At 48.9% G+C, this 25,788-nt stretch overlaps 1 protein-coding gene across 1 annotated transcript; it reads left to right on the top strand.

The window, feature by feature from the left end:
• Positions 1-412: 412 nt before the first annotated feature.
• Positions 413-25,191, top strand: LOC144146514 (uncharacterized). Its single transcript, XM_077678460.1, has 8 exons — positions 413-572; positions 1,718-1,933; positions 2,858-2,921; positions 9,212-9,449; positions 12,347-12,592; positions 17,283-17,510; positions 20,367-20,639; positions 24,494-25,191. The coding sequence occupies exons 1-8, from the start codon at positions 413-415 to the stop codon at positions 24,752-24,754; spliced, it is 1,686 nt and encodes a 561-aa protein (XP_077534586.1). The 3' UTR covers positions 24,755-25,191.
• The last annotated feature ends 597 nt before the right edge of the window (positions 25,192-25,788 follow it).

Raw genomic sequence — 25,788 nt, 5'->3', positions numbered from 1 at the left:
CGCTTCCGTACATGATGTTCTTTCTGTCGCGCACTATATTTTTGTTTAAGGATTTGTTCGAGCCTAATGAAGACAAGCGGTCATTCCAGGACGCATTTGCTAACACATGCAACTGCCAAAAGTAGCTGAGGTAAGAAGGCCTAGGAGGAAGTAGCGCTTGTTTAAAAACTTCATATAACGTTAACTCCAGTACAGCACCGAGGCACCACAGCGACAGTGCATTCTCATGACGCTACAGTGTCACCAGGCACACAGAGAGCGCCCCATTGGCCGAAAAGAAGAAGGCGTTGCTCGCAGGTGCAGATGTTGCCGGTCGCATCATCATCATCATCATCCATTTGAGCGGAGCGCGGGTCCTGGTTGTCGGAGCAAGGAGCTCGCGTCACTCAAGGCGTGGCCCGACAGGCTCGCGATGGAGATACTGGCCCACGCGCTGGCGGAGCTGCACTGTGGGCGTATCCCGGCGTTGTGCTCCAAATTCAAGGTGTCCTTCAGCGCGGGAACGTCCGAGGGCGCCGGCGACGCTGGGCCAGAGCACGACGGCGCGCGCAGGGACCCCTGCGTCGTGATCGGTACGTGCGCCCGCCTGCACGGGCCGCCACTGCACGCACTCGGGCCAGCCCCCGGGCCCGTGCGGCGGTTTCCAACGCTGCCCCATTGCGCTTTTTGCACCCATTATCCACGCCTAATCTGAAAGCTTTTCCGCAGGCGCTGACAACGCCGTGTCTGCTGCATTCGCGCATTGTCGTCTTCCGGTACCTACACCTATTCTTGTTGACAATGTCTGCGCTATCCGACTATTCAGCCAGTCGAATAAGCTTGCAGTTAACGTCGCCATGATGAGAGATTTTAGGGGCGAAGCCCCTTAGGGGCTGGCGCTGTTGGCGTTTCCTGTCGCCGTCGTCATTGTAATAGTTGCCTCATGAGGTCACAGTACTAAATTACTGGGAAACTCGTTTACGCGTCGTCCTGGAGCGCTTCGTAACCGCGTACTAAAAAAAAAACACCGGGACACTCGTGTACGCCTCGTACTAGGAGGCTTCGTGCTTCAAAGACACGAGACGTTTACACCCACAATGGTTTCATCTCCGTGCGCAAAAACGCCAAGGCGCCAAGAATACACTTATACACTGCGTGCTTCGCCCCTCCCCAGGCTTCACGTTAGTAGAAATGCTCCATTGTTCTCGTGGGTATTCCGCTGCGTTTCACATGGTATGACCGAGCGAACTCGGAAAGTGCCACAAAAGGCGTTTTTACGTAGCAAATTGGTCTAGAATGGCTGAACGCACCAGGTTAGATGCAGATGCTTTCTTTCATCCTCGTTGGCAATACGCCCACTATCGCTGTCACTTGGTGGTGGTACCCAGGGGCGCTATAGTCTATCCGCTTTGGTGTAATCTTGTTGGCTTGTTGGCTAGGGACGAAATAAGGGTGTTCGAAAGCAAAGACTGGACCTGAGCAGCGCAGGACAGGACTGGTTGGAGGTTAATGGGAGAGGTCTTCGTCGTGCAGCGTACCTAAGTAAGCTGTTGACAATGACAATGCCCTCTTTCCCTCCTCTGAGGACTCCTTTTCAATCACGTATTCGTGTGCGCATCACGCAAAAATGCAACTGGGACCAGCCTGGCCGCAGGTGTTTGCGAAGATGTTGCAATGATGTCGTGGCGGTTTTGTGCGGTACAGTCTTTCTCGCGTTGTGGTCTACGTTGCGGTGCAGAGAGCGTGATGGAGGAGGTCGACAGTGGTCAGCGGCGGCGCCGCAGCAGCGACTCGTCGTTAGCCTTGGGCGACTGCCTGCAGCGCGTGAGCCCACGCAAGAAGATCGACCTCACGCCTCGCGCAAGCTCGCTGATGATGAGCACGGCGCGGAGGCTGTGCCGCAGGGGATACACGCACACCGCCGTGGCCGCCGATTCTAATCTGGACGCCTTGGGTGAGGATGACATGCGTTTGCAACGTACCTGCGTTGTTGAATTGGATTGAATTGAGTTAGTTCTACAAGAATGTTGCAGGAAGATCAGAAAGCAAGCTGGTAAAACAATTTGAAGGGCCTTGGCGACCTTATACACGGGGCGGCAAGGCAAGCATGACGAGAGTAATTACAAAACAAGTGTAGTACACTTACACAGCAAATGTAAGACTAGCACACTGGTGCAAAACAAATGTAGTGCGAAACACTTGTAGTACAGTTCTCAATAAAAATCAGAGGAATTAGAAATGCTAGGTAGGGGTGAGGGGTCAACGTATGGAGGACATGAGTGCCACACTTACATTCAGAGCAGTGACAAAGTTGTGACTGAACAACCTTGCGGTAAGACAGAAGAAGACGGTAAGCGGGGAAAGCGTCGCTCTAGCTAATACATTGGACGACTGTACAGGATGCCCGGGGTCACGCAGAAATTACACTGCGGGAGTACTGCGTAGTATAGAGCCAGTTGAGTTTGGTCGGGGTCGGTTCACTGCGGATGGAGTACGAGACCATCGAACTCAGCGAAACGTGCTGAGTGACGTGCCGGGGACGGCGAGATACGCCGGAAAGGCGGTATTTGAGATGAAGAGGTGCATTCTGAAAAATTACGCTGCAACATTAAACACAGTGTTACAACTTGGCGCCAAGTGATGCTCAGCATTTACACCAAAGCGCAATTACTTACGTCCCCGTTGCCTAAGGTGTATACCGGAAAACAACCGCGCTGGTAAATGCATACTTGAAACTATAGAATTACCAGTGCCGATTTGCTTAGATGTAGTAAAATCACTCGTTTGTACGTTGGTCACGGGCTGAAATAAGGCCAGATGGCGTTCTCGCTTGCATGTCGCTTAATCACCTTCTACTTCACTCTTCCTGTCTAAACAGACACCCAGCTGAAGGACACCCGCGAGAAACCAACGCCGGAGAAGAAGGCCCACTATGAAAAAGGGTACGCACCAACGACACATAAAACACAACCGCATTAGGAAAATGTAACCTACAAGGGCAGACAACTCAGAGTTGGCGCTCCGCTCTACGAGATCTCGTCCAAATCCAGCATCGCTCGTATCAGTGTACACCAACGGTGTCAGTGTTGGCTGTACTGATCCTGGAATCGGAAGAAGTAGCCCAGCATTAATAGGCATAGCCAGGGGTGGTTTTTTGATGTTAAACACTTCCAGAAGTTGTCGAGCGCTGCTCCTTCGCGTCCTTTCTTCTGCATTTTTTCGCCCGTACTATTACTTACCGGTACTCACCTACGGGGCAGAAACTTCGAGGCTCACTAAGAGGGTTCAACTTAAATTGAGTACGCCTCAGTGAGCAATGGAACGGAAGATGATAGTAGTAACATTTAGGGACAGGAAGAGAGCGGAGTGGGTCATGGAGCAAACGCGTGTTAAGTACATATTAGTAGAAATTAAGAATAAGAAATGGACGTGGGAAGGGCATGTAATGCGAAGGCAAGATAACCGTTGGTCATTAAGGGCAACAGAGAGGATCGCTAGAAAAGGGAAGCATGGCACGGGGCGGCAGAAGGTTATATGGGCAGATGAGATTAAAGAGTTGGCGGGGATAAATTGGTCGCAGCCAGGGTTGCCAGGTTTGGCGATTTGTCGCCAGACTGGCGACTTTTAGAGGGTCGTGGCGACTGAAATTTTAGTGTGGCGACTTGGCTACTTTCAGGCTTCCTTGAGCGCTGATGATTATTTGTGTTTGCGGACTCTCCTGACATGTTATATTCGAGAAAAATGGCCTTACTTGGTCGTTCAGTACTTTGCAGTACCCGGCCGCGGCGGCCGCTTTTCTGATGGAGGCGAAAAGCAAAAACGCCCGTGTGCACGAGATTTCGGTGCACGATAAAGATCCCCAGGTGGTCAAAATTAATCCGGAGCCCTCCACTACGGCGCGCCTCATCGCCTGCGTTGCGTCGGCGCGTTAAACCCCCACAATCAATCAATCAATCAGTACTTTGCAGTAGTCAAGATTAAACTAGAAGACGGCCAGAACAAGAAAATGGGAAAGATATGGGAAAGTGAAGAATAAGGCCGAAGGAGTTAGTGTCACCCAAAATACACCAGCGCACACTGCTACTTACCGGCACAGTGCAAAACACGTTGTGTCGCTTCTTTTTAATATCTATTTCCGGTCGTAAGAATCGCGTCGAAGACTCAAAGCAATGCTATCAGTTTGAAGTGCGACGTTTAGGCAGTTCACGGGCGCTTGAGAGTCCATGTGGACTGGGGGAAGCGTGTTTGATAATTTATAGTAGGCACGGGAATGTAAGTAGGCAGTCAAAGGGGTTAAAAACAGTGTGCAGTGAACTCGAGCTTCATGATTATTTATTCTCTTTGAATACTTCACGTAAAGTAACGTATTTTAGCTTCGTTAGGAGACAGTGGAGAACAACTTGTTTTCCCGATCTGCGTAGCAAATGAATGACATTTGTTATCCAGTTTTGCTATTCCCCGAACTTCCCGCGTTTTTTGTATTCGCAGGCCATCGAAATAGGCTTGTCACCTTATCCAGCAAATAACTGGCCCGTTTGGGGGGGGGGGGGGGGAGAGATGAGGAGCGTGGTATATAGAAGGTAGATTTTGTGTTGGAAAAAGAAATGCGCGATGTTTTCTTATTGTAGCGTTTTCCTAGAGAGAAGCCAACATAACGTTTGTGCTGAAAGAGAATGAGCTTTTTGTTATTGCTGTGAATGTGCTGCACTGAAAAGTAACTGCAAATACCTGTTATAAAAGCTCTTCCTTGCATCTGAATCCACCAAACGAATGATAAAAAAACTTGTGTACTGCATACGACATAATGTATTTGAGATTCATATATAGATACACGCGCAATAATATGCAATACTCGCAAGAATATGCCACCTGGCCGCGGCGGCGGAATTTCGTTGTGTTGTTCCTCTCCCCGGTCCTCCTCCATCTGAGGGAGCGCACACACCCGCCTATTTCCTCTGCTGACGTGTCTTTGCGCAGCTTTTCGCCACATATTTGTCGTCGTAGTTGCTGAATTCACGCTTATAAAATGCAAAAAAAAAATAATAAACGCTGCATGACGGCCATAAAACCGGCCAATGACAGTCGGTTTTAAATACGGACCGGCAACCAAACCGCTTTTGAAAAACCCGGTTGGCCCGGTCAAAAACCGGACAGGCGAACCCCACATCGAAAAGAAATCGCTAGAATTGTTTTTCTCGAAATGGTGATTTTCCTCGCCTCTTTTCAAACGTGGAGTTCAAGGTGGCGACTCTACTGGCTACTTTTGGTAATTTTCCGGCGACTTTTTTTTCTCGAGGACCTGGCAACCCTGGTTATTCTAGTTCACTCTACCCTGGTCGCAGCTCGCACAAGGACCGGGGTAATTGGAGATTACTGGGAGAGGCCTTTGCCCTGCAGTGGGCGTAGATAGGCTGATGATGATTGGCATTACTATAGCCTAGCTGGTGCAGGGGTGTTCTCATTTTTGTTTAGGTTGTTTTTATTTTTGTAGGTAACATTAATTTTTTCCCTTTTTTCCCGCTACCTCCCTCCCGCCGCCGCATCCACCGTTGGGAGTTTGTCCCGCACGCCGCGAAAGAACCGTTGGCTGGTAAAGGTGGAAAGCTTTCTTTAAAAATGACACAACTTGCGCTAGTGGTGCGGGACTGGAAAAACAGCGGAGCTGTCGGTTCCAGCTACCATATTCTTGGTTCGTCTAAGTTTATGAGTGGTTATGTTTGAAGATTCGGCCAAGTTTTCTGCGTGGCCAAGCTTTAAGACACGGTCAGGTTTTCTGCCTGGTGTCGTCGTTAGCCTTCCAAAGAGCAATGAGCACTCGGTAATTAAAATATGTACAGTGTGCGCGAGCTCGTAACTTCGGATCGTCTGCAACTCGCTGATGTTTCTCCGCCGCTTTACCGGCGCGATATTCGGGATTGGAGCGAAGTCGTCGCATACGTTCTCGACTAGCAGAGCGGCGGATTTCGCACCGCGCTTCCTATTCTTCGGGAGTGACGCTCTTCTTCTGTTACCCCATCTCTCTCTTCGTCGGAGACCTTGCTGCTGCACCTGACATGGATTTCTGAACTTGCCGCTGAATATTCTCCATAACTGGCAGGCCCGGATCGTTTTGTCCGCGGGCTTTCACATCTATCCAAAGTGGACGGCGTTAGAACGCGCTAGACCCGGCGGCAATCGACTTTGAGAACTCGACATCTGTAGCGCGAGCTTTACTGTGCTTCCCTATTGAGGCGTGAACGCACGTGAACTGGTTACAAGAGCACGCAAGGGATCACTCCACGAACGCTGGGCAGAGTGTCCTCGGAGGTCGAGAGGTGCCGGCGCGCGCGATGACGTCATAGCCAGGCGAAGCTTGGCTTCGCCTGAGCAGCTGGGCGAAGGTCCAGTTCTTTTCTTGGTATTTAACACCAGACTATAGACTGAACGCCTCCAGTGTCAATCACTGTCAGTGCCTCAGTGCTTGGCATACGTGTCTGGTCCAACTTTTCCTCTTTTTTTCCTCTCTCTTTTTTGCCCATTTCCCCTTTCCCACGTGCAGGATAGCAAACTAGGCTCTAGCCAGGTTAACTTTCCTGCCTTCCTTCTACACCCTTCCTTCCTTCCTTTTGCTAACGCACCACACCAAGCTCAAGTTAAACAGCTCCGCTGTTGAAAAGTTAAAGGGTGACCGTTTTTATACGTGATAGTCATCGTTCCTGTATCTAGAATGCTCACAGTAGTCACTATAGTTCTCAGAAAAGCTTCTGAAGTGGACGTTATTTCCATAATTTATGCTTCCACGTAAATCAAATTCAATGAGCACACCACAGCGTGCCATGCACACAGCTACGCCTGGTTCTATTCTCCGTGTTGAAAGCGAGCTCTCACTCGGTCGATGCCTTCCTATACGATTGCTCGATGAATGGCATGACAGGAAGAGGATCTTGATCTATTGAGGTAGTCGTGGCAGGGTTTTCTGCAGACTACAGTGCCACGCTGTACACCAGCCGTTAATCGGAATAATGTGATAACGGCATAAAAAAGTTCCATTGCACTGGCAAGGAATTTGCCATAATGTGAAGCAGAGGCAAAAAAAAAAAATTACCACGTGCATACTCTTCCCAGGAGTCTCAAACATAGCCCGGTAGGCGAACCTACTCACTGTATTCTTAAAAAAATTCAGTCATTACCCTCCGTGAAAAAGGTATGTCCGCGGTGGTTCAAAGAAGCACCGCTAATATTCGCCCCCAAATTAAACCGTAGAGCAGAGAGCAATGGCACAAGCTCTGGTCTGTGCTAGTTGGTACATCTTCGGTGGGAATCAGCTTGAATAAAACGAACACAAAAAGAAAGAGGGAGTAACACGACACACTACTGAGGATGTGTCACAAGCATTGAGGCACAAGCATTGAGGATGTAGGTGGTGGACCGAAAAAAAGGAGGGAATCTTAACTTTCACACTGTGTTGAGTGAGGGAGCATGAGCTAGGGGCTGTCATTTTTCTCCCATTACCGACATGCGAATGCCTCCAACCAAGGAAATTAATTAATCCGGTTAATACGGGAAGCGACTCGGTGCACCAAGCCACAAGCTGGAAGAATTGTTTTTCCCAACGGGTCCGGACGCCTCCCGACGGGAGGTCTTCCAGCACCTCCTCAACTTCCTGGTTGTTACAGGACTTGTGCATCGTTTGTAGCCGTTGAGCCTTGGACGAGACGAACGCTACATAGACTGTACACCACTCACCTCCTTCTTCCCTCTATTTCTGTCTTCCTATCCTTCGCAACCCCTTTCCCTTCCCTGGGCTGGGTTGTATCAGAGTGAACTCCCCGTTGAGTTCAACAATATCCCCAGTTCTTTTCACTTCTCGGCCTTCCTAATAAATCACCCCCCCCCCCCCGCCCCGCCTTGCCTTTTCTCACTTGGTTTATTGGTCGTCACTGCAGTAGTTTATAAGCATATTAAGTCCACAATGTCGCGGAAACGGGTCGTGGCATATTCACAATATTCCCAGTAACGCACTACTTGCGCCGCGCGGAGTAACATCCGGCTGCGGTGATGAGGAAGCGGTTACTTCCGTTGCCGTTCTTAAGTTGTAATCGAGTATAATGTGTGTTGTTTAGGTGGACATGCATTAGAAGCTACTTTTGGAGGACAGTGAAGCGGGGTGTCACGGAATTCCCGTTGGAAATACAATTCAGTGGAAATACAATTACCCTAAAGAAGAAGAGGAGGATGCTGAACAGACGGGTTTCCGTCGCCGGGACGCGGGTTTCCAAACACTTCGCTGCACAGAGCACCCACGTGCATGTGTGACGTCACTGCGCGCGCTATTCTTTTGTGCCCCTGCTAAATGGAGCCTACCGTTCGGGCTTTGTGGCCTCCATATAGATACTGAGTACAGGCGCTGACGGCTTCGGTTCGAGCCCCAGCAGGTCTCTCTCTGTTTTTTTTTTTTTCATTGCTTACCTTTTTTTCTAAATTGATGTTCTTTTTTCTAAACAAAACTCTACGTGTTCTTTTTGTTGATAATAGTGATTTGGTATGTTTTAGGTCGCTTTAGGTTTCCGGCGCAGCCAATGACGACATTTAATTACCGTTCTGCATCATGCGAACAGACATGTCAAGTGGGTGCTATGTGCAGCGAAGCGTTTGGAAATACGCCGCCGGGACGTCTGCTCAGCCCTTCCGAGTCTTCTCATAGAAAACTCTAATCGATTCCCGCTGTGATTGGATTTATTTACGCTGATAACTTGCGTTATTGGTTTGAGGTGTTCCGAATTCCTCATTTTTTATTTTGAATTTTGCTTTCGAAAAATATTTTAAGCCTGTCTAAATTTCCTATTTACAGGCGCCTGTAAATAATACAGTTTTCATACCCCCGATGTTTGGCCGATCCTCTCTTTGGGTATGTGCCATTCACAAAGGATAATCATCATCATCATAATCATAATCATAATAATCATCACCATAATATGCAGGACGCGAAAATGAGATCCGAATTTGACTTGGCCAATTCCCCAGGGCAGCCAAACAACCAACCACATCTTGCCACCTTCAGCATACACGACATCTCGGTAGAATCACGAACCATCGCAACGTGCAAATCGGCGAGCGTGCAGTTACGAGCGTTAACCATCCTCGCCGTCCGCAGGCTAGTCCGCAATTCAACGCGATGCGCATTTTGCGGCATGATTCAGTGATTCGGGCTGTTGTGTGAATGAACCGTGGGGTGTGCGTTTGTTGCGTGCAGAGCAAGCAAAGGCGAGCCCGTCGACCTCGACACTGGGAGCACTTCGGGCTCGAGTGAGTCCGTGGAGCTGTCGAAGGGCTTCTCGCACAAGGACTACGTGCTACAGGCCCAGGTCGTGTTCGAGACCTACTGGAAGGGCAACCTGCGCAACATTCTCGAGGTGCTCAAGGAGCTCTCCGAGAGGGGCTCGGCCGAGCTCGGATGGAAGCGCCAGGGCAAGCTGCAGGATTTCACGAAGGTATGCAATACGAAACAAAGATTATCGTGATGGAAGAGAGTGGGTGTGAATACGATCATTTCGTATTTTCGTCCACTTTAGCGTGAATATACGCGTCAAATTGCACAATAGTCAATGTGTTTTTGGGATATCTAGTGCCAAATGTGACTTGGTGTTCACTAACGCATCACCAGGTGGAAATAGTGTGGCCGAAACCCCAGGAGGCCGGTTGAATTCTCAAGTTTTGTTTTACCAGCGCACTGTTAACAGCGTGCTTCACGTAGGTGTAATGGCAGCGTGATTTTCTTTTCTTGAACGGTGCATAGTTAACTCTCTCGTAAGCTCACAAGAGTAAATTAATGAAATATGTGGAGTACACGAAGTCCGCGGTGCAGCTGGCAGCCAAACAACCCTACGTGTACAGAACATTAGAGGTACTGTGAATAAAGGGGCTGAATAGAAAGATTCAGTGAGGAACGAAGGTGTATACATGGATGTAGGATAACCTAAATGTTTGTTCCGAATATTTATGCACCGGAAATGATTGAATATATCTCGAAAGAAAGCTTGTTGAAGGCACTACTGCCGATCTTTATCCTCGAGTTGAGAACATCGGCTGATGATTACTATTACAATTACTGGTGAGTTAGCAGCGATTATGTAGATGATTTCGACAATCAGGTGAAGTACCGGGTGTGTTTGTGTGAAGTAGCAGTGACGATTCGTAAGTGTAGTGTTGTTTTACGTTTCCGTTGAGCGTTTGCCTTTCTACAAAACAAGCATATAGAAAGAACAACAGTGAACAGCACCGAGGAACACTGTTTTTAAAGGCGATAGTCTTTCCTGTGCTACTTAAAGTCGAAAAGTTTGTTCTGTGTGGCTGTCACTAGGCCAAAAGACAGATTGTGATACAAAAAAACTTATAAAGGCATGCAGAACTTTTTCAAAGCACTAAATCTGGTACCACACTTCGTACTTGTCAACATTGTTGAAACAAAAACAACAAAAAAAACGCTAGGCATATTTAAGGCAAAACATCAATACAATCAAGATCAAGACCTTTTAATGGCTTTAAAAATAGGTTTTCTAGGAACGAATGGTTCAAATAGATGGTGCGCGGGGAGTAAAACGTAGAAAAATAGAATTCATTCATGCTGACCTAACCCGTGTCTGTGGTGGCAGGAGCGAGAATTGAGGGGAAGGGCGTGAGAGGTGGGCGGGGCCGAACAGACAGGCATTTACGTCGCATGGGCGGCAGAACACTGTCGTCTTCCAACTGCATTTGCAGCGTTTAAGACGCAGGACGGAAATTGTAACCAACGTTTTAACTTTTGAGGTATTGTTGCCGTGTGCAAAGGTCATGTTTTTTAAGCGTGCTCATTGATTAAGCCTAATTCCTGTGATCGACCGTCGAAAATCAGCACGGACCCGGCGTGCTGGAGCTATACTTATAGTATGAGAAGATAAACTGCGCAGTTTTAGGTTCCAGTTGAAAGTAGCCGAATCATCTCATTTTGAAGAGACATCTGATGGACTAGGCGTTTCACACTATTCTTCTAGTACAAAAAGAAACGGATCAATCGCGCAGCTTTGCGTGCCAGTTAAAGCCAAGCGTATATTAGTGCCTTTTGACTTCTCACCACGCCGATTCAGGTATTTCGGTAATCTTCTAAATTTTCAAGACATTTTGAAGCGTAGAACCGGGCCTGACCAAGCGATGGGATTGCTGTTTCTGTGTGAATCATGTGGAGCAGAATTCCGTCGGGCCTCTTATAAGGGTTGGCATGGGCGACTCCTGTTCTTTGTCCAGAGCGCTTTAAGGGCGTGCAGCCTTTTTTACTTGGGAGATACGAAAAGACTGCGGTTAAGAGACAAGGAACATAATTTGCGCTTTTGTTATGCGGCTTCTTTGACTGAGGAGCTAGATACTGTGGTGCTTTGAGAGCTTTTGATTTGTTTGTGTTCCGCTTCGTGACTCGGGATGTGTAGATGCCTGGCTTTTTTATTTATTATGTAAAAATGCTTTGTGAAAAACACAAGGTCATGTTTCCGGTATATTGAAATAACAAACTGCTTGTGAGAAAACTGGGGAATGGTTATTGGTTAAATTCAGGACCTGTTCAGTAAATGGCACAAAAATGAAAAACAGAAAACATGACAAAAATACGTGAGAAAATTGCAACAAATTTTCTGTATTTTTAATAAAAGTATTGTACAGTGCACATTTTCAAATACGTTCGCGGAATCTGGACGTATAAACCCTAAAATATTCACGCGCAAGCTTTGGGAGATCTCAAATCCAAAAGAATTGCTGCGGCTTAGCTTAGCTAACCTTGGATACAAAGCAAAACCTTCGCTTAGTCTGGTTGAGTCTTGGTTTCGGTTGTTAACCTTTGATGTAGATGTATTGCCGACCACGGCTCAAAGCCGTTTGGTCCCGTGGAACGCTCACAGAAGGAGTACCGGCGAACGCGGCTTTCGCCTGTGCGAACGCGCCGTTCATTCACGGTGAACGCGCCGTTCCTCTACGCCGGGGGCGAGGCGTGTCATGTAGCCCGAGTGGGCCCAATGGCGCATGCATGGGAGGCGGCGAGTTTGGTCGGCTGCCGGTCAGCTGAGCTGCAGCTGCCACTACCGCGGCGGCGGCCGCCACTCCTATGAGCAGAACGACTGAAAACGAGGCCTTGTGGGCACCGCCGAAAGCGGGCCCGGCGAATCACGCGATGCGCTTCACGATGTGTGTCGCCGGGGATGTGTCTCCGGTCAAAAGGTTAACTTGTGCATCCTCCGCGAAACCGCTGGAGGAAAATAGTAAATCTTTCTTTTAAAAAGATTGGCACCAGCACCTTTGTGCTTATTCATGATCACCATCATAGTCTGTTAATGCGACGACGCCGCTCTCTCTCTCTCTCTCGCAGGCCGTGTCACGTGTGTGGCAGCGCGTGGGCGAGCAGGTGACGACGATCACGGGCGACATGCTGTCGCGCATGGAGCCCCAGGGGGCCTCCCCTCAGCCGGACTTCGTGGCGCACGAGCTGCTTCCGCTGCTGCTGCGCATCCGCGAGGTCTGGTGGCTCACGCAGCGTCACGTGGCCGGAAACTTCCTCTCGCTCTACCAGAAGTACGAGAACTCATCCGAGCAGTGGCTCATGGCGATGCGTGAGGTGCGTGTGAGCGCGACACAGCCGTAGAAATGACCCGCCGCCGTGCCTCAGTGGCTGAGGCGTTGTGCTGGAGAGCCCAAGGGCGTTGCGGGTTCGATCCAGCACAGCGCGTGGTAATCGGTGACGATTCGAAAAGGGCGGCCGCCGTATATTTAGGAACGTCATTCGGTGTTCGGAAACATAACAGCCAAACGTTGCTGCTGAGTAACTGTGTAGCTGCGTTCAGCCTTGCTGAGGCTGCCGCTGGCGTTGGCGATGAAATACGCAGCATTGTCATGCCTTTGTGTTAGCACTGGCCCAAGTTCAATCGCGCTAGTGTCCGTTTGTATTTCAGTAGGAGCGGTAGAATCGAAGTGGCGAAGGATAGGTCCCATGACAAAAGAAATTTAAACTGGCAAATGGAGGTAGGACATTGGGGTGTCCAGGTGACGGGGCGTAGTTGTGCAAGAGGTCAGTCAGTGGAGCTCAAACCGGGGAACAAAGCGAAGAAAGTAGGAACAAAGACCCAAGAAGCTACGGAGCTTTCTAACCGATTGTGGCTGCTTAAAGCTCTTGGCAGCCGTGATCTTTTAATCGATTGTGGGGTTTAAGGCGCCTGAGCTACAGATGTTACGAGGCGCGCCATAGTGGAGGGCCCCGGAATAATTTTTACTGGGGTCTTTATTGTGCGTCGAAATCTCGAACGAAACGGGCGTTTTTTGCTTTTCACCTTCCTCAGAAAAGCGGCCGCGGCGGCCTTGAGCTGTGATCTTTTGAGGGTCTGATCTGATGCCATCCTTGTCGACAAGGTATCCCAATACCAGCGTTTAGCGATCATGGAAATGGCATTTAGTTGAGTTGGGCACTACTCCGGGATATTGCGGGCATTCAAGAACAGTTGCAAGGCGTGTGTTATGCTCATAGAATATGCGTCCGAAGTTCACAACGTCATCAAGATAGTAAAGACAAATCTGCTACAGTCGAACACGGATATATCGAACTCCAAGGGGATCGCGAACGAATTCGATATATAGATAATTCGATATATAAAATACGCCTATCTGAAGATTATCTGACAACTCCGCACATCACTGAGAGTTTTCTGAAGTCGTGGAAAACGTAGTTTACCGTTTTGACCCTCAAAGCACGGAAAATCCGAACCGCAGCATGATGACCAACGCACTTTATTTATCATTGAAATATCTTTGAGCTTCGCTTGTTTTTTTTTCTGCGTCGTAAAGTTCGCCAAATTGTCTTCAAGATTACAAACACGCACAAATGAGAAAATCAACGCTGTACACTGTGTCACAACACAGGCGAATAACGCTGACGTCACCTCGGCTGCAGTAGGCGGTTGGGAACGTTGTCAGGCATTGAGTGCCGTTATCTTCAGTATCCGAACCGGACACCTCCCCCATCTGGAGGCGTGCAACGAAGTCGCTTTGCACCCGACACGCTCCGGAATAGCCGGGGCGGGTTGTGCTGCATTCGCCTTTACGTCAACGTCGATGCGTGCATCGCCCTCAAAACTACTGCGAGGAATTCCGAACGCCTTTTCAATCAACACCTTTTCAGCAGCCTGCACCCGACGAATTCCCACCTTCGTTGCTAAGAAATGAATGCCTTGGACAAAACAAACATACAACGCCGCATCAGTCCCCCAGGACGAGCCACCAAACAGCTCAATCACAGAAAAAGAACGCCTCCGGTCAATTTCTTTTGCTCATTTATGTCCTTTCGCCCCAACTACTATCCGCGTTCTAACTATCATGGAGCTGCCCCTCATGCTAGCGTGAAAATAGCTGTTGAAGGCCATCGAAGTGACACAATGCCGCGGACGCCGCCTCTGTCTCACCAAGCCAGGCAGCTCCTGTGATTAGTCAACATTATCATCAACTCCATCCCATCAAAGGAAGCAAACTTTCAGGGGCACCTTCGGCGCGGAATTCGATATATCGAATTTGCCCGTGATCAGGAGTTCGATACACGCGCACAACAGCCCTATACTTTTGCATGGAATTTTCAAGGGGATGTTTGCACTGTTCGATATAGACAATAATTCGATATATCCGTGTTCGATATATCCGTGTTCAACTGTACTTCAAACCACGCAGATTAATATCCATAAACCGTTTAAATATTACTGTGGCGGCACAGAGGCCAGAGGGCATGGCTTTAAACACGACCGTCCGGAGCAACCAAAGCTGTTTTATCTCTGTTTTTTGCGTCCGTAAGGATCTACCAACAGCCGGTTTTAGGTCCACAGCCGAGAAATAGGATGCAGAATGGAGGAGGAGGAGGAAAAAGCTTTATTCAAACGCAACATTAAGCGTCGATAATGTCCCGGGCCAAGTTCACCAACGCGAACTGGTCCGTGAGCTGGTCCGAGGCTAGCCAAGCCCGCCACGTTGAAGGAGGAGGGTGGGAAAATGTGGGGATTGAATTGCAATGGGGCAAGAGGAAATGCAGTGTTCTAAATTCTAATGGGACATGCTGGTGAGTGTCGGAGACGGTAGAGAAAGAAACAAGAAGGTGTAAGGAGGGTATTTAACTGTATGCATCAAAGAATGCGTAGTTGAGTGGTTGTTAGAGATTTGTCTGGAATAGGAAGTGTACGAAGAGTTTCTCTGATGTTCTTGTAGTGCAGCTTTATTCCTTGTTTGTAGTGGAGATTAGTGTCCCAGGTCGGTGCATAAGGCCAAGGAATCCCAGGCGCCCAGCGAAGAAGTTCGCGGGCGAGGCTATGCACCACCTCATTGACTGGGATTCCATCGTGACCAGGAATCCACGTCAGTGTGACAGTGTGGGGACGTAGCTCTGTTAAGGCTTTGCGTAGATCATACTGCAGTTCTTCAGGAATCCCACCCATGTGAATGGCGCGTATAGCTGGCATTGGATCAGTGTATATAGTATATCCTGAGGGGTTAGGGGGCGCTTCTGAATACTGGTGATTATTGGGAGGGTCTCTAGAGTCGCTGTAGGTGGGGGATTAGTGAAAGGACTAAGGGTGTGTGTTACTGCTTCATTGCCACTTGCGATGGAATAGGCGGCTGCTGCGACGTGCGTCCGTGATGCATCCGACCCGCCGCGGTGGCTCAGTGGCTAAGGCGTTGCACTGCTGAGCACGAGGTCGCGGGTTCGATTCCCGGCCGCGGCGGCCGCTTTTCTGATGGAGGCGAAAAGCAAAAATGCCCGTGTGTACGAGATTTCGGCGCACGTTAAAGATCCCCAGGTGGTCAAAATTAATCCGGAGCCCTCCACTACGGCGCGCCTCATCGCCTGCGTTGCGTCGGCACGTTAAACACCACAATCAATCAATCCAAATCCGTGATGCATCCGTGTAGACGATCGTAGAATAAATAGGATGGACATGATTGAAACGCGAGCACACCGTCTCCCTGGGTTCGTATTAGCTGCAACGTTTTTTGGTATAGGAGCTATCCTGAGGTTATCTGGGAGCGGTGCAGGAGGGGTGATGATAGGGAGGTCAATAGGTCTGAGAGCAACTTGGGAAAGGATACAGTGTCCTTGTTTTGTGCTAGAAAGCCGCGCGATTTGCCGGTCTTTATGTTGTTGTATAAGATCTTCCAGGGCAATAACAGCCCCGTAGAGTAGAGGCGTTGAGGGCGGTCTTATACAGTGTATGAAGCGGAACCTCAATGTGATGTCTTTGGTGACAAGTCAGAGACAGATATGGAATTGTATAAAGAATTTTAATAAGAGCTAGTGCACAATGGAGAAGTCTACCTCATCACCTACTCTGGGTAGTGAATAGATGTTTTTCTTTATGATGGAGTTCAACCATCGGTAGCCGACACAAAACCTCTAGAAGCCGTCCTCCTTCTACACAAGAATCAATTGCTCTGCCAACGGACATGAGAACTCCCGCATAACACCTTGATGTGACATCTCCTTTACCTGGGTAGCGATAACGTGTTGCCCTGACGGCGCCACCACGTAAGGTTTCTGTCTAATCGGGTTTGATAATCCAGAGTGTGTTATGTGACGAGTGCGGGAGGCCGGAAGGGTGGTCCTTAAATCAGCTTGTGCGAAGTAAAAGTTGGAAACGGGTATTAAATGAACATCGACAAATATGTCACGCTAAGCTGAGGAGGCATATTTGTTTATCATAATGAGAAACTTGAATTCCGCACACTAACGCAACAGGGCCTGCTTCATCTTTACTCAAGACGGCAACTAGAGCTGTTTCTGTCCCCATATTCAGCAAACTTTGTACCCTGCAGCACGATACGCCGTGCTGAACAATTGACCGGGAACAAAGTGCTACGTGCTCGTTCGATGGGCACGACCGAATGAGGCACCAAAAGGTCTTTCTTGACACAGTTTAGTGTGATTGGTTCCACCCAAAATCAAATGTATGAGCGTCAGCAGTGGAAGCATGAACGGACATAACCGACAAGGACCAAGGAGGAAGGACCGTGTCACGAAGATTGGGGCATGTGCGGAGTACGCCTTCTCTTTCCATGACTCCTTCCAGTGGAAGTTTATTAGGCAAAGATCGTGAGCATGTTCGAGTTCAAGCTTGTAGCATGCCTAATTGGACAACAAGCCTCAGACGTCCACAGACTGCAATCATAATTGACAGCGTGTCTTGCCAACATAATTGGCAACACAATTTCCAACTTAATCGACAGCATAATTGTCAACATGCCTTGCCGTCTTAAAGTAATCGGGAAATCACGTCGTGCAGGTGGACGTCCACCTTCTGCGCACGGCCATGCTGCACCGCGAGATTATGGAAAGTGAGCTGCTGAAGATCGCCAAGATGGCGGACCGCGAGCTGGAAACCGGTGGTTGCAGCCTGCGCGAGCTGTTCATCAGAGAGGGCGTCGGCTACTGGCTCGCCGAGCACCTGGACCTCATCTGGAGCGAGTTTGGCAACCAGGTCCAGAAGGGGGTCGTCAGCCTCTACAAGGCGGTAGGCACTTAGCACAACATACTGCGTGCGCAACGAAGTTATTTTTGCGTGTATGGAATTCTGCGAGGCTGCTAGCTGCACTGTAGCCTGCAGGCTGTGTCCGCCACCTTCACCCGTGAGGTCAGGGCTCTCTCGTTTTCAAGCTACAAACTGGGCAACTCGCTCTTCTGTCACTCTGTAACAGCGGAAAGCAGGTCGTTGAGTGGGCATATCTAAATTGATACTCACGCACCAAAAATTACGATGCCTCACTTGTCGTTCTTAGCAGTCACAAATATACTTATATACGCTTGGCCCGTGGCTCATTCTGACTAGCCTATGTTCTGGGTCACTTTATTAGCAATAGCCACATAATACAAGGTGGAGAAATTCGGCCAACGCACCCACATTTGTTTGAGCCGCCAGCCCCGTAAGGGGATCTTAAAACTTACCAGTATTTTAAAGCTTACCGTCGTCGTATGGAACCTCCTCCTCAGCTATCGATATTCATGTAGGTTAGCCATGTGTGCCTTCACGATCCTCGCTGTGGGCATGACGTTGCACTTATCAACGTGCATTACAAGCGGCTGTAAGGCACCGAATTGAACGTTTACAGAAAATATATGGCATCTTGCCTGCTAATATCTGACTCTAATGGCAGCAAAATATTTCCCATTGTTACCAAATATAACACGATTCCAGATCTAACCTGCTTGTTAAGACAGGTGGGCTGCGAGGTCACCTTGAATAATTGGTACACTCTGGATGGTGTTCTTTACGTGAAGCAATGTTTTTAGAAACGGGAGGCTTATCTACATACGTTCTCTCAATGGGCGCAATTGGTCACTTCATAAGGTTACAGCGCGAAACTGCACCGACACAAAATGCCACCATGCCCACTTTCGGTGCTCCAAACGATGTAGGAAGTCTGCAAATGCTACCCCCTCACCTCAAGATTTTCAACTTTTCAATATGTTATCATGTGCAGTCTGAGAAGGTAAGATTGAGTAAAAAAGCTTCATGCGCGGCTTGACGGGTCCCGGGCCCTTACAGCGCAAGGGGGCAGCATGGGCGAGCTACATTACAGGCATAATTGCTGAAGTGCGAATACAAAAGTGATACGCATGCATCACAAGCGTAAATATCCAAACATAAATTACTGTGTACAACAACAACAACTACAGCAGCAACAACAACAACAGCAACAACAACAACAACAACAACAACAACAACAACAACAACAACAACAACAACAACAACAACAACAACAACAACAACAACAACAACAACAACAACAACAACAAAAACAATAGCCACAAAGAGCACAGCACAAAAGTCATTTTTGTTTCTTCCTTTTTTTCGCTTTATGGCTCTTTTGTTCCCCCTTTGTAGCTCTTCTCCCCGTAATAATCTTCAACCTCCGCAGTGTACTTATTTTCCCATATTCGTTCACCTCCTGGACTGTCCCCTTGCTCACATCCTTCTTCTTATCCTTATACTAATCTCTTCCTCCTACCTCGCTTCCTTTTTTCGGCTCCCTTCCGCAGTCCACCGGTGGCCAAGGAGGGGGTACTGGTTTACCACAATAAGTGCACAACCAGTGACTCGACAACTGCCAGTGAGTCAGTGACCCAATAGCGAGCAGACCCATTTTAACATGTTGGGTGATTTCGGTGAGATAAGCCGAAAATGTTTTTGTTTTGTGTCAAGTTGGCATCGAATGCATACGCATTTATTTTTATGTCAAATGGCCCCGGAATTCTTACTGGCTACTGCTCATGGCAATGGATAACAAGTCGATAATGCTGATATTTTAAAGGCAACAGGACCCACGTGAAAGGGGAGTCGTGAGGACAGATGTAGGCACGGTAACACACGTTCGCTACCAACATTTTCAACTGAAGGCTAAGCACGTACACGTTATGTAGCCATTTCCCGATACGGAAAAGGGCCCAAAACACAATGAATTGTTCGCTGACCTAATCGAGCCGACGAACAGTACTAGACCCCTACCCTTCTGAGTTCAGAAGAGGGTGTGGTTGCTTTGAATCGTGCGGCTGCAAATCATCTAGCTCAGACATCTATCCAATGGAAACTAAGCTAACAATCACGCTCTATACACCTACGTTCGAGTGTTTTTGGGTCCTTAACGTTTAAACACTTCCCCAACCATCATCCGGCACGGCGGCGTACGAACAGTTGCCAGTGCATCGGCTCCAGATTCAGGTTGCCGCACACTGTATTAGCGTAAGGAGATTGAAACAAATTGAAATCCTTCGCTAAAGAAAGTAGATCAAAGCAAAAAAGCTTCTTAACATCCAAGTGCGTTAGAAGTGCATCAAAACTACCACTGAAAGTCCGTCCAACTTTCGCTGACAGTGCGTCCGGTCGATTGTCAAACCTTCGAAGAACCATATCGCAAACGAAGAACAAGCCCATGCGACGATTTTTTCCTCACTAAGTAAAAGCATGTACGAATGATCGAACTAATACCGATACATGGTTTATGAAGGTATAATACTTCTTCATGATCGATGCGTGTATTGTCTTACCATAACCGTTCCGTTTTCGCGCTTTTTATGTAACCGTTCTGACACAATGGAATCCCGGTTCGACGCACGCGCCGTGTGCCCAGAAATCTTGCGTTGTGTGTGTTCTCTTCCCTTGGTCCAGTTTATTTGTGCGCAGTTCCAGTCATGAACCATTTTCAACTAGCCCGGCTTTCCACTTTGCTTCAGAAATCTTATCAGAGCTTTCCGTTGACTAACTGGTGTATGAGAAAATGGATTAGTTTTTTTTGGCAGGGTGCAATAAGTCCCAATACGAAAGCGTTCGCGTTAAGACGGAACGTCGGGCTCCTCTTGGCGGCGGATGCAGTTCGACTCACCGTCCGTGCGGGCCTGGGCCACTCTGCTGGAGGCCAACGGCGACCAGGTGGCGAACGCCATCCGCGACGCGTGGATCTCGTTCAGCGGCCGCGTCCAGGAGGGCCGCCGCTCCGTGGTCGAGGAGGTGACGACGGACGGGTCTCGTCGGGAGGAGGGCGACCAGGACGACAACGAGCAGGAGCCCAACTCGGTGCTCCACCGCATCCACGTCTACACGCGCATCCTGCGCCATTACGAAGAGATGGCCACCAACGACTGGCAGGTAAGCATTTTTCTGATCCTGTCGCCAACTTCGCGCTTTTTCAAAGGGTCGGCCCTATTACATTATGAGAGCAGTGATCGTTTGTGCGCGTGTAGTTTATTACCCGACGCAGAACCAACACTTCCAGGCTCGGTCGAGATGGCGGTGAAGGAGTGAACTGTGAATTCTAACCGAATGATCGTTGCAATAAACCACGTTAATTCTCCGAATAAGAGACCTCGTAGCGGTCACGCTCATGATAATAGCTTTTTAACAGGCCAGCTGTTTAACTTGAGTTCCATCCGTGCCTAGCGCCGCTCAAAACTTGGTGGAACAAAGTTGAGAGGTGAAAAACGCTAGGCCAAGAAGTGTGAGAGAAAGTGAAGGGGAAGCAAGGAGCCGACGAGCAGGTGTGGGGAGTGCGTGCCTCAAGAAAGAAGTGTGGTTGGGGAGGTCCCGGGAATCGAACCCGGAACCTTTACGCAATGAAACTGGCAACCTCACCACTCGGTCACCCCAAGTGCCGGACGGGTGCGGGGCTAGCAGCTGCGGGGAACAATATCATGTGCATCCAATTAGAAAGAAAAAGACGCTTTTCAGTGGTCGGAATCGAACCTGGGTCCATTGCTTTACGACCGCGGCGTCTATCAGATTGCACTACAGGTAAACCTGGATGTAACGAAGCTCTTTGTAACAAATTGCTGGATGTAACGAATTAAAGACTTCTTGGATTTAGCGAAGTTTTTTTCATACCTCATTGCCACCATCATTGAAGCCCATGTGTTTGCGACTTCTATGTAAGGAAGCCGTGTAAGGGTTAACTTTGATGTAGCGAAGTCGCTGAGCTGATCAGTCATTGCTTTTATAGATTTTACTGAAAAATAGGGCGGAGAATTGCGAAAATTTAGCGAATACTAGCCGTATTGTATAAAGCCAACAGATACGATAACGTCTAGAATTGCCTCAGCCTCAAAACATTTTTTTTGTCACGGTGATGATGATGAACGGAACGCTAGTGCAATCCAGTTGTTAATGTAGCAGCCTCTTCTTGTTTTGATTGTGTAGGGTGACACCACACCAGGTAGCAAAAGCAACTACACTTCACTTTTCTTTTCGCCCGCACCGCAAACTACCGTGCGTTTCCACGTGTGAGTGCAGCGTCGGTTTGAGACTTAAGCTTTGAGGTGCTAGTCCTGCCTGTCGGCGTGTAGTCGCGTCTCTGCGGCTGTCTGTCGTATCGTTTTGTCGGCGCTGCGTTCTGATGGCAGAAAAAGAAAACTTGTTTTAAAGACGATAGTCTTTCTTGGGCTACTTAAACCCAGAAATTTTGGTCTGTCTGTATATCTGTATGTCTGTCCGTCTGTCTGTCTGTGACCCGATTCAGCCACCCTGCCAAAGCAAAACAATGCCTGCGCAATAGTCTTATATAGTCACAGCTAAATCTACCCGTCTATGTCCACTGTAATGTTCATACTTGTCAACATTGTTGAAGAAGAGCAAGACATTACGCAAATATGAGACAACAAATCAATACAGAAGTGATATTCGCAGTGTTCCTTTATAAAAAAATCAAGCATGCTTGACTTTTGCGAAATTAAATACTTCATCAACTGCAGAAAAAGAATTCACTCCGCCGTCGCCTGCTGTCGCCCGCGCCACTATAGCTTCTGAGGCCATTTTAAGAAATCAACCGGCAACAGTTACGCAAGGTTCCACTAGGTAGGTTCCACGTTCTGCTTGCAACGCACGTGGAGTAGGGAAACGCGGTTCTATAAACGCTGAAGTAGGGCGCCTCGATTAACACGCGTCTTCACCGTACGGCAGCGTTCGCATCGAGACACCCGGTTTGGAGCAGTGGAACGCGGGAAATTTAAAATGATTTAAGCAAACCTTTGGCGTCTTTACCTTGGGAGGAGCGCGACGCAAGAGGAACAACATGAGAGGTGAGCGGGAAAGCGAAGGGAGGCATTTACTTCGCAAAAGCCGATAAAGACTATCGTCTTTTGACGGCATTTGCAACGAAAGGAGCAGATACGTGGCCAATTTTTTTTAAAGACAAGCTCACAATTTTAAATGCCGTCTCTGCCTGCGAGAAAGGAAAATGTCGCCGCCCGGTACAGTATACGAACTAACACCCTCCCATCAATTTTGAGCGCGAAAAAGAGCGTCAAATTCGAGAAATTGCGCCCTTTCATACGGCAAAAGTGATACTTCAGTTATGTTTGCGAATGCGGAGGTAAGTGATTTTGCCTCTTGTTGCGCCGTTCAGTGCCTAATCTCGTGAGAAAGCAGCTTGAGCAACTCGCGCAGTTTTGTACTGCGAAAAAAATTTTCGAAGGGCGAGTTCACCCTCACTGATGCCTGTCATTTTGGTTTCGTTTCTGCTTCATGCACGTAGGCCTTAACTCGAAACCTGCATGTAACGAAAACCCGTATGTAACGAAACATTGCGAGCTTTTGTCAGCTTTGTTACTTTTAGGTTTAACTGTATCATCGTAGTCCAGGCGCGCAGCATTTACTGTAGGCTCGTGGCGTAGGCGTTGCCTTCGGAGTTTGGCTGAGTTAAACTGGACTTTAGCTTCAGACTTTGGAAGTTTGGATTTTGGACTTAAAAGGGGGAATTATGAGGGTGGATTGATTTGACATAGGCTGCACTGAGAAACTTTTAACAGTGCGACTGTTTGAGCTTGAGTTAAAGCCGTGCCGGGCGTCGCTCAGAAATCAGCGTAGCACATTGGAGAGGAGAAAAACAGAAAAATTCACGCATCTCTACTAAGGGAATCATGACGAGTGGGCGAAGCACTAGGGATCACTCTTACCGCAAATCACCCGTGGTATTGCCCACTCGTGCATGTAAATGAGTGACAACGCGTTTGTACAGAATATACAATTCCAACCCAATCCAATACGACGCAATTCAATTGAATCCAATCCAATCCAATCCATTTCAGTCCAATGCTCCTCGCGCATGCGCAACACTGTGTACACGGACGCCAAGTCCCGGATAAAGCGAGGTCCTAAGGTGCTTCGCCCGTAAAATTCTAGGCCAAGAAGTCTGAGGTGAAGTGGCGAGGAGGAAATAGCCGACGAGCAGGTGTAGGGAGTGGCGTCGCGGTACGGATGTTCGGGTTGGGAGGCGCTTCGGGGAGTGGCGGCGGCTAGTGATGACGTAAGCTGTGACGTGAAGGTGTACCCCTAGTTAGAAGAGACGGCGTGCGCTCGGTGGCATCAGTGCCCCATCTACCGATAAGATGAGCATACATAAAAAAAAGCCAAGTTAAAGCTAGTGAGGATTACCAGCTCCGCTATTTCGTCAGTCTTCGCATCTCAATTGGGAAGGCTGCCGAATTGTTTAGAGCAAAGCTTTCTAGCTCTACCAGCCAGCGGTTCTTTCGTGGCGCGCGGGACAACAAACTCCCAACACGGCGGAGGCGGCGGCGGCTGCGGCGTCCGCCGCTCTAGCCCGGCCCCGCCCGACGCTGCTACTGCGTTCGGGACTCCGACCCCGCGAAATTCCGCCAGCCGTTACGGCTGGCGGAATCTCTGGTTTTACTCTTTTTAGAGCCACGTGGGTGAATTCAAGTGACGTCGCAGGGGAATTGTTGTGGGTGTCGTTTAAAGCTTTGCTTTTTAACCACCTTCACCGCGTGTATTGGAGCCAGCCAATTTTTTTTTGTTTAGCATGCATGCGTGTGTCCCGTAAATATTTTAAGCGTGTCTTCGCAATCGCTCACGCTCGCTTTCGTTAAAGGCAGGGCGGGGTGGTGAGTGCTTTATTGATACAGAAAGTGGAAAAGAAGTGTACTGGGGATATTTTGAACTAATTTGGAGTTCACCAGCGTTAAAGACACTGCGACACGTACGCACTAATTCAGGAGGCGTACCGGGAGACCTTCGCCATTCTGGACGAGGCTTTCAGCGCCAGCGGTGCTGAGAACGTCATCGAGGTGGCCGGGACGCCGGAGACCCGGGGCGCCTACGCTGCGGGCCTGCCGCTATCGGCGTCCGAAATGCACATCAAGGTGACCTTGACGGTCACCAAGATCTGGGAAGGCGTCATGGTCGAGATACGCCACTCCTTCAAGGAGTGCCGATCCAAGTTCGAGAAGGCGATCCTCGTTGACTACGGGCCCTGAGCACCTCCCGCGCTGCGGTCCGAGCGCGCTCTTCAGCGTTAGCCGCCCGACCGAACGAATAAAACAGCGTTTCGAGAAGGGCGCGTCTATATAGCCGCCTACCGCTGGCAATGACATGGACAGGGCGGCGAATAGCAGACAAAAATCCGTGTTGCCAGTATGACTGCGTCCTTGTGTAAACTTAAAACAACGAGATTACAACATGATGCGACGTACGATGCACAAGTGCTGTTATTAACGTAAAACGTAACCAGATGAGCACCGTTTAATCTAACTTTGCATGATGGTAAGAGTTAAGTAGAGTAGTTTTATTTACCTAATATAGCGATGGTTTGGTTAGTGTACTATTGTGGATGGTAGTTCGTTTATACTTAGAGACGGGACAACGCAAACAAAAGTATTTGTCGGGTCCTTCGTGGTAGTCAGTAGCAGTGACATCGTCGCAATGGGTGTTTATTTTGTAGCTTGTAGAGAGCAGTTGGAAACTGCTGGTCATAACAATGCCAGAAAATATATTTACAGCAAACATACTGCAGAGGTGTCAACACATATTTTGCAAATAAAGATGCAGTCAATAATTTCCGACACACGCTTGTTTTTGGTGTTCTCAAACATGGTTGCGATGTCATCGGCAGGAACCTCGGACCTCCGGGTGGTCGCGAGATCTTCAAGTGATACGGACCATGGGCGATACCCGTGAAACGGTTTATATCGCACCGAAATCAGGGAAGAGGAAAAAAAAACAAGTCTCGCTGTTCTTTGGGGGAAGGGCACGAAATTGCTAGGTGCCGGCAGCGGCGACCGGGAGCACGCAACGTAACTGCGGCGGGACAGCAGCACCCGGCCACGGCGACGGTGCGTCAGCCGCGCCTGACGAGCAGACCGGGACGACTGGGTCGATGCGCCATTCGCGAAGGCTGTACTTGATGAGCGGCTGTGGCGCCGGCCTTGTGAACTGGCAGTCCGGTCGACTGCCGCAGTGCACTCGTCCTTCGAACCGCGCGTTCGACGAGGAGCGGAATTCCGCCGCCTCC

Source organism: Haemaphysalis longicornis, unplaced genomic scaffold, assembly GCF_048455015.1.
Source record: "Haemaphysalis longicornis isolate Haplotype H1 unplaced genomic scaffold, Haemaphysalis longicornis Haplotype H1 scaffold_7, whole genome shotgun sequence".
In the NCBI taxonomy this organism is placed as follows: domain Eukaryota; kingdom Metazoa; phylum Arthropoda; class Arachnida; order Ixodida; family Ixodidae; genus Haemaphysalis; species Haemaphysalis longicornis.
Note: the sequence above shows the minus strand (reverse complement) of the source record. Positions and strands in the feature narration are given on the sequence as shown.

What these genes read in the sequence shown, in the direction of transcription:
- LOC144146514 (XM_077678460.1), top strand. Translation starts at nt 413, where the DNA reads ATGGAGATACTGGCCCACGCGCTGGCGGAGCTGCACTGTGGGCGTATC. An exon ending in AGCTGCAGGATTTCACGAAG is followed by an intron (nt 9,450 to 12,346) that starts GTATGCAATACG and finishes TCTCTCTCGCAG; the next exon opens with GCCGTGTCACGTGTGTGGCA. An exon ending in TGGCCACCAACGACTGGCAG is followed by an intron (nt 20,640 to 24,493) that starts GTAAGCATTTTT and finishes GCACTAATTCAG; the next exon opens with GAGGCGTACCGGGAGACCTT.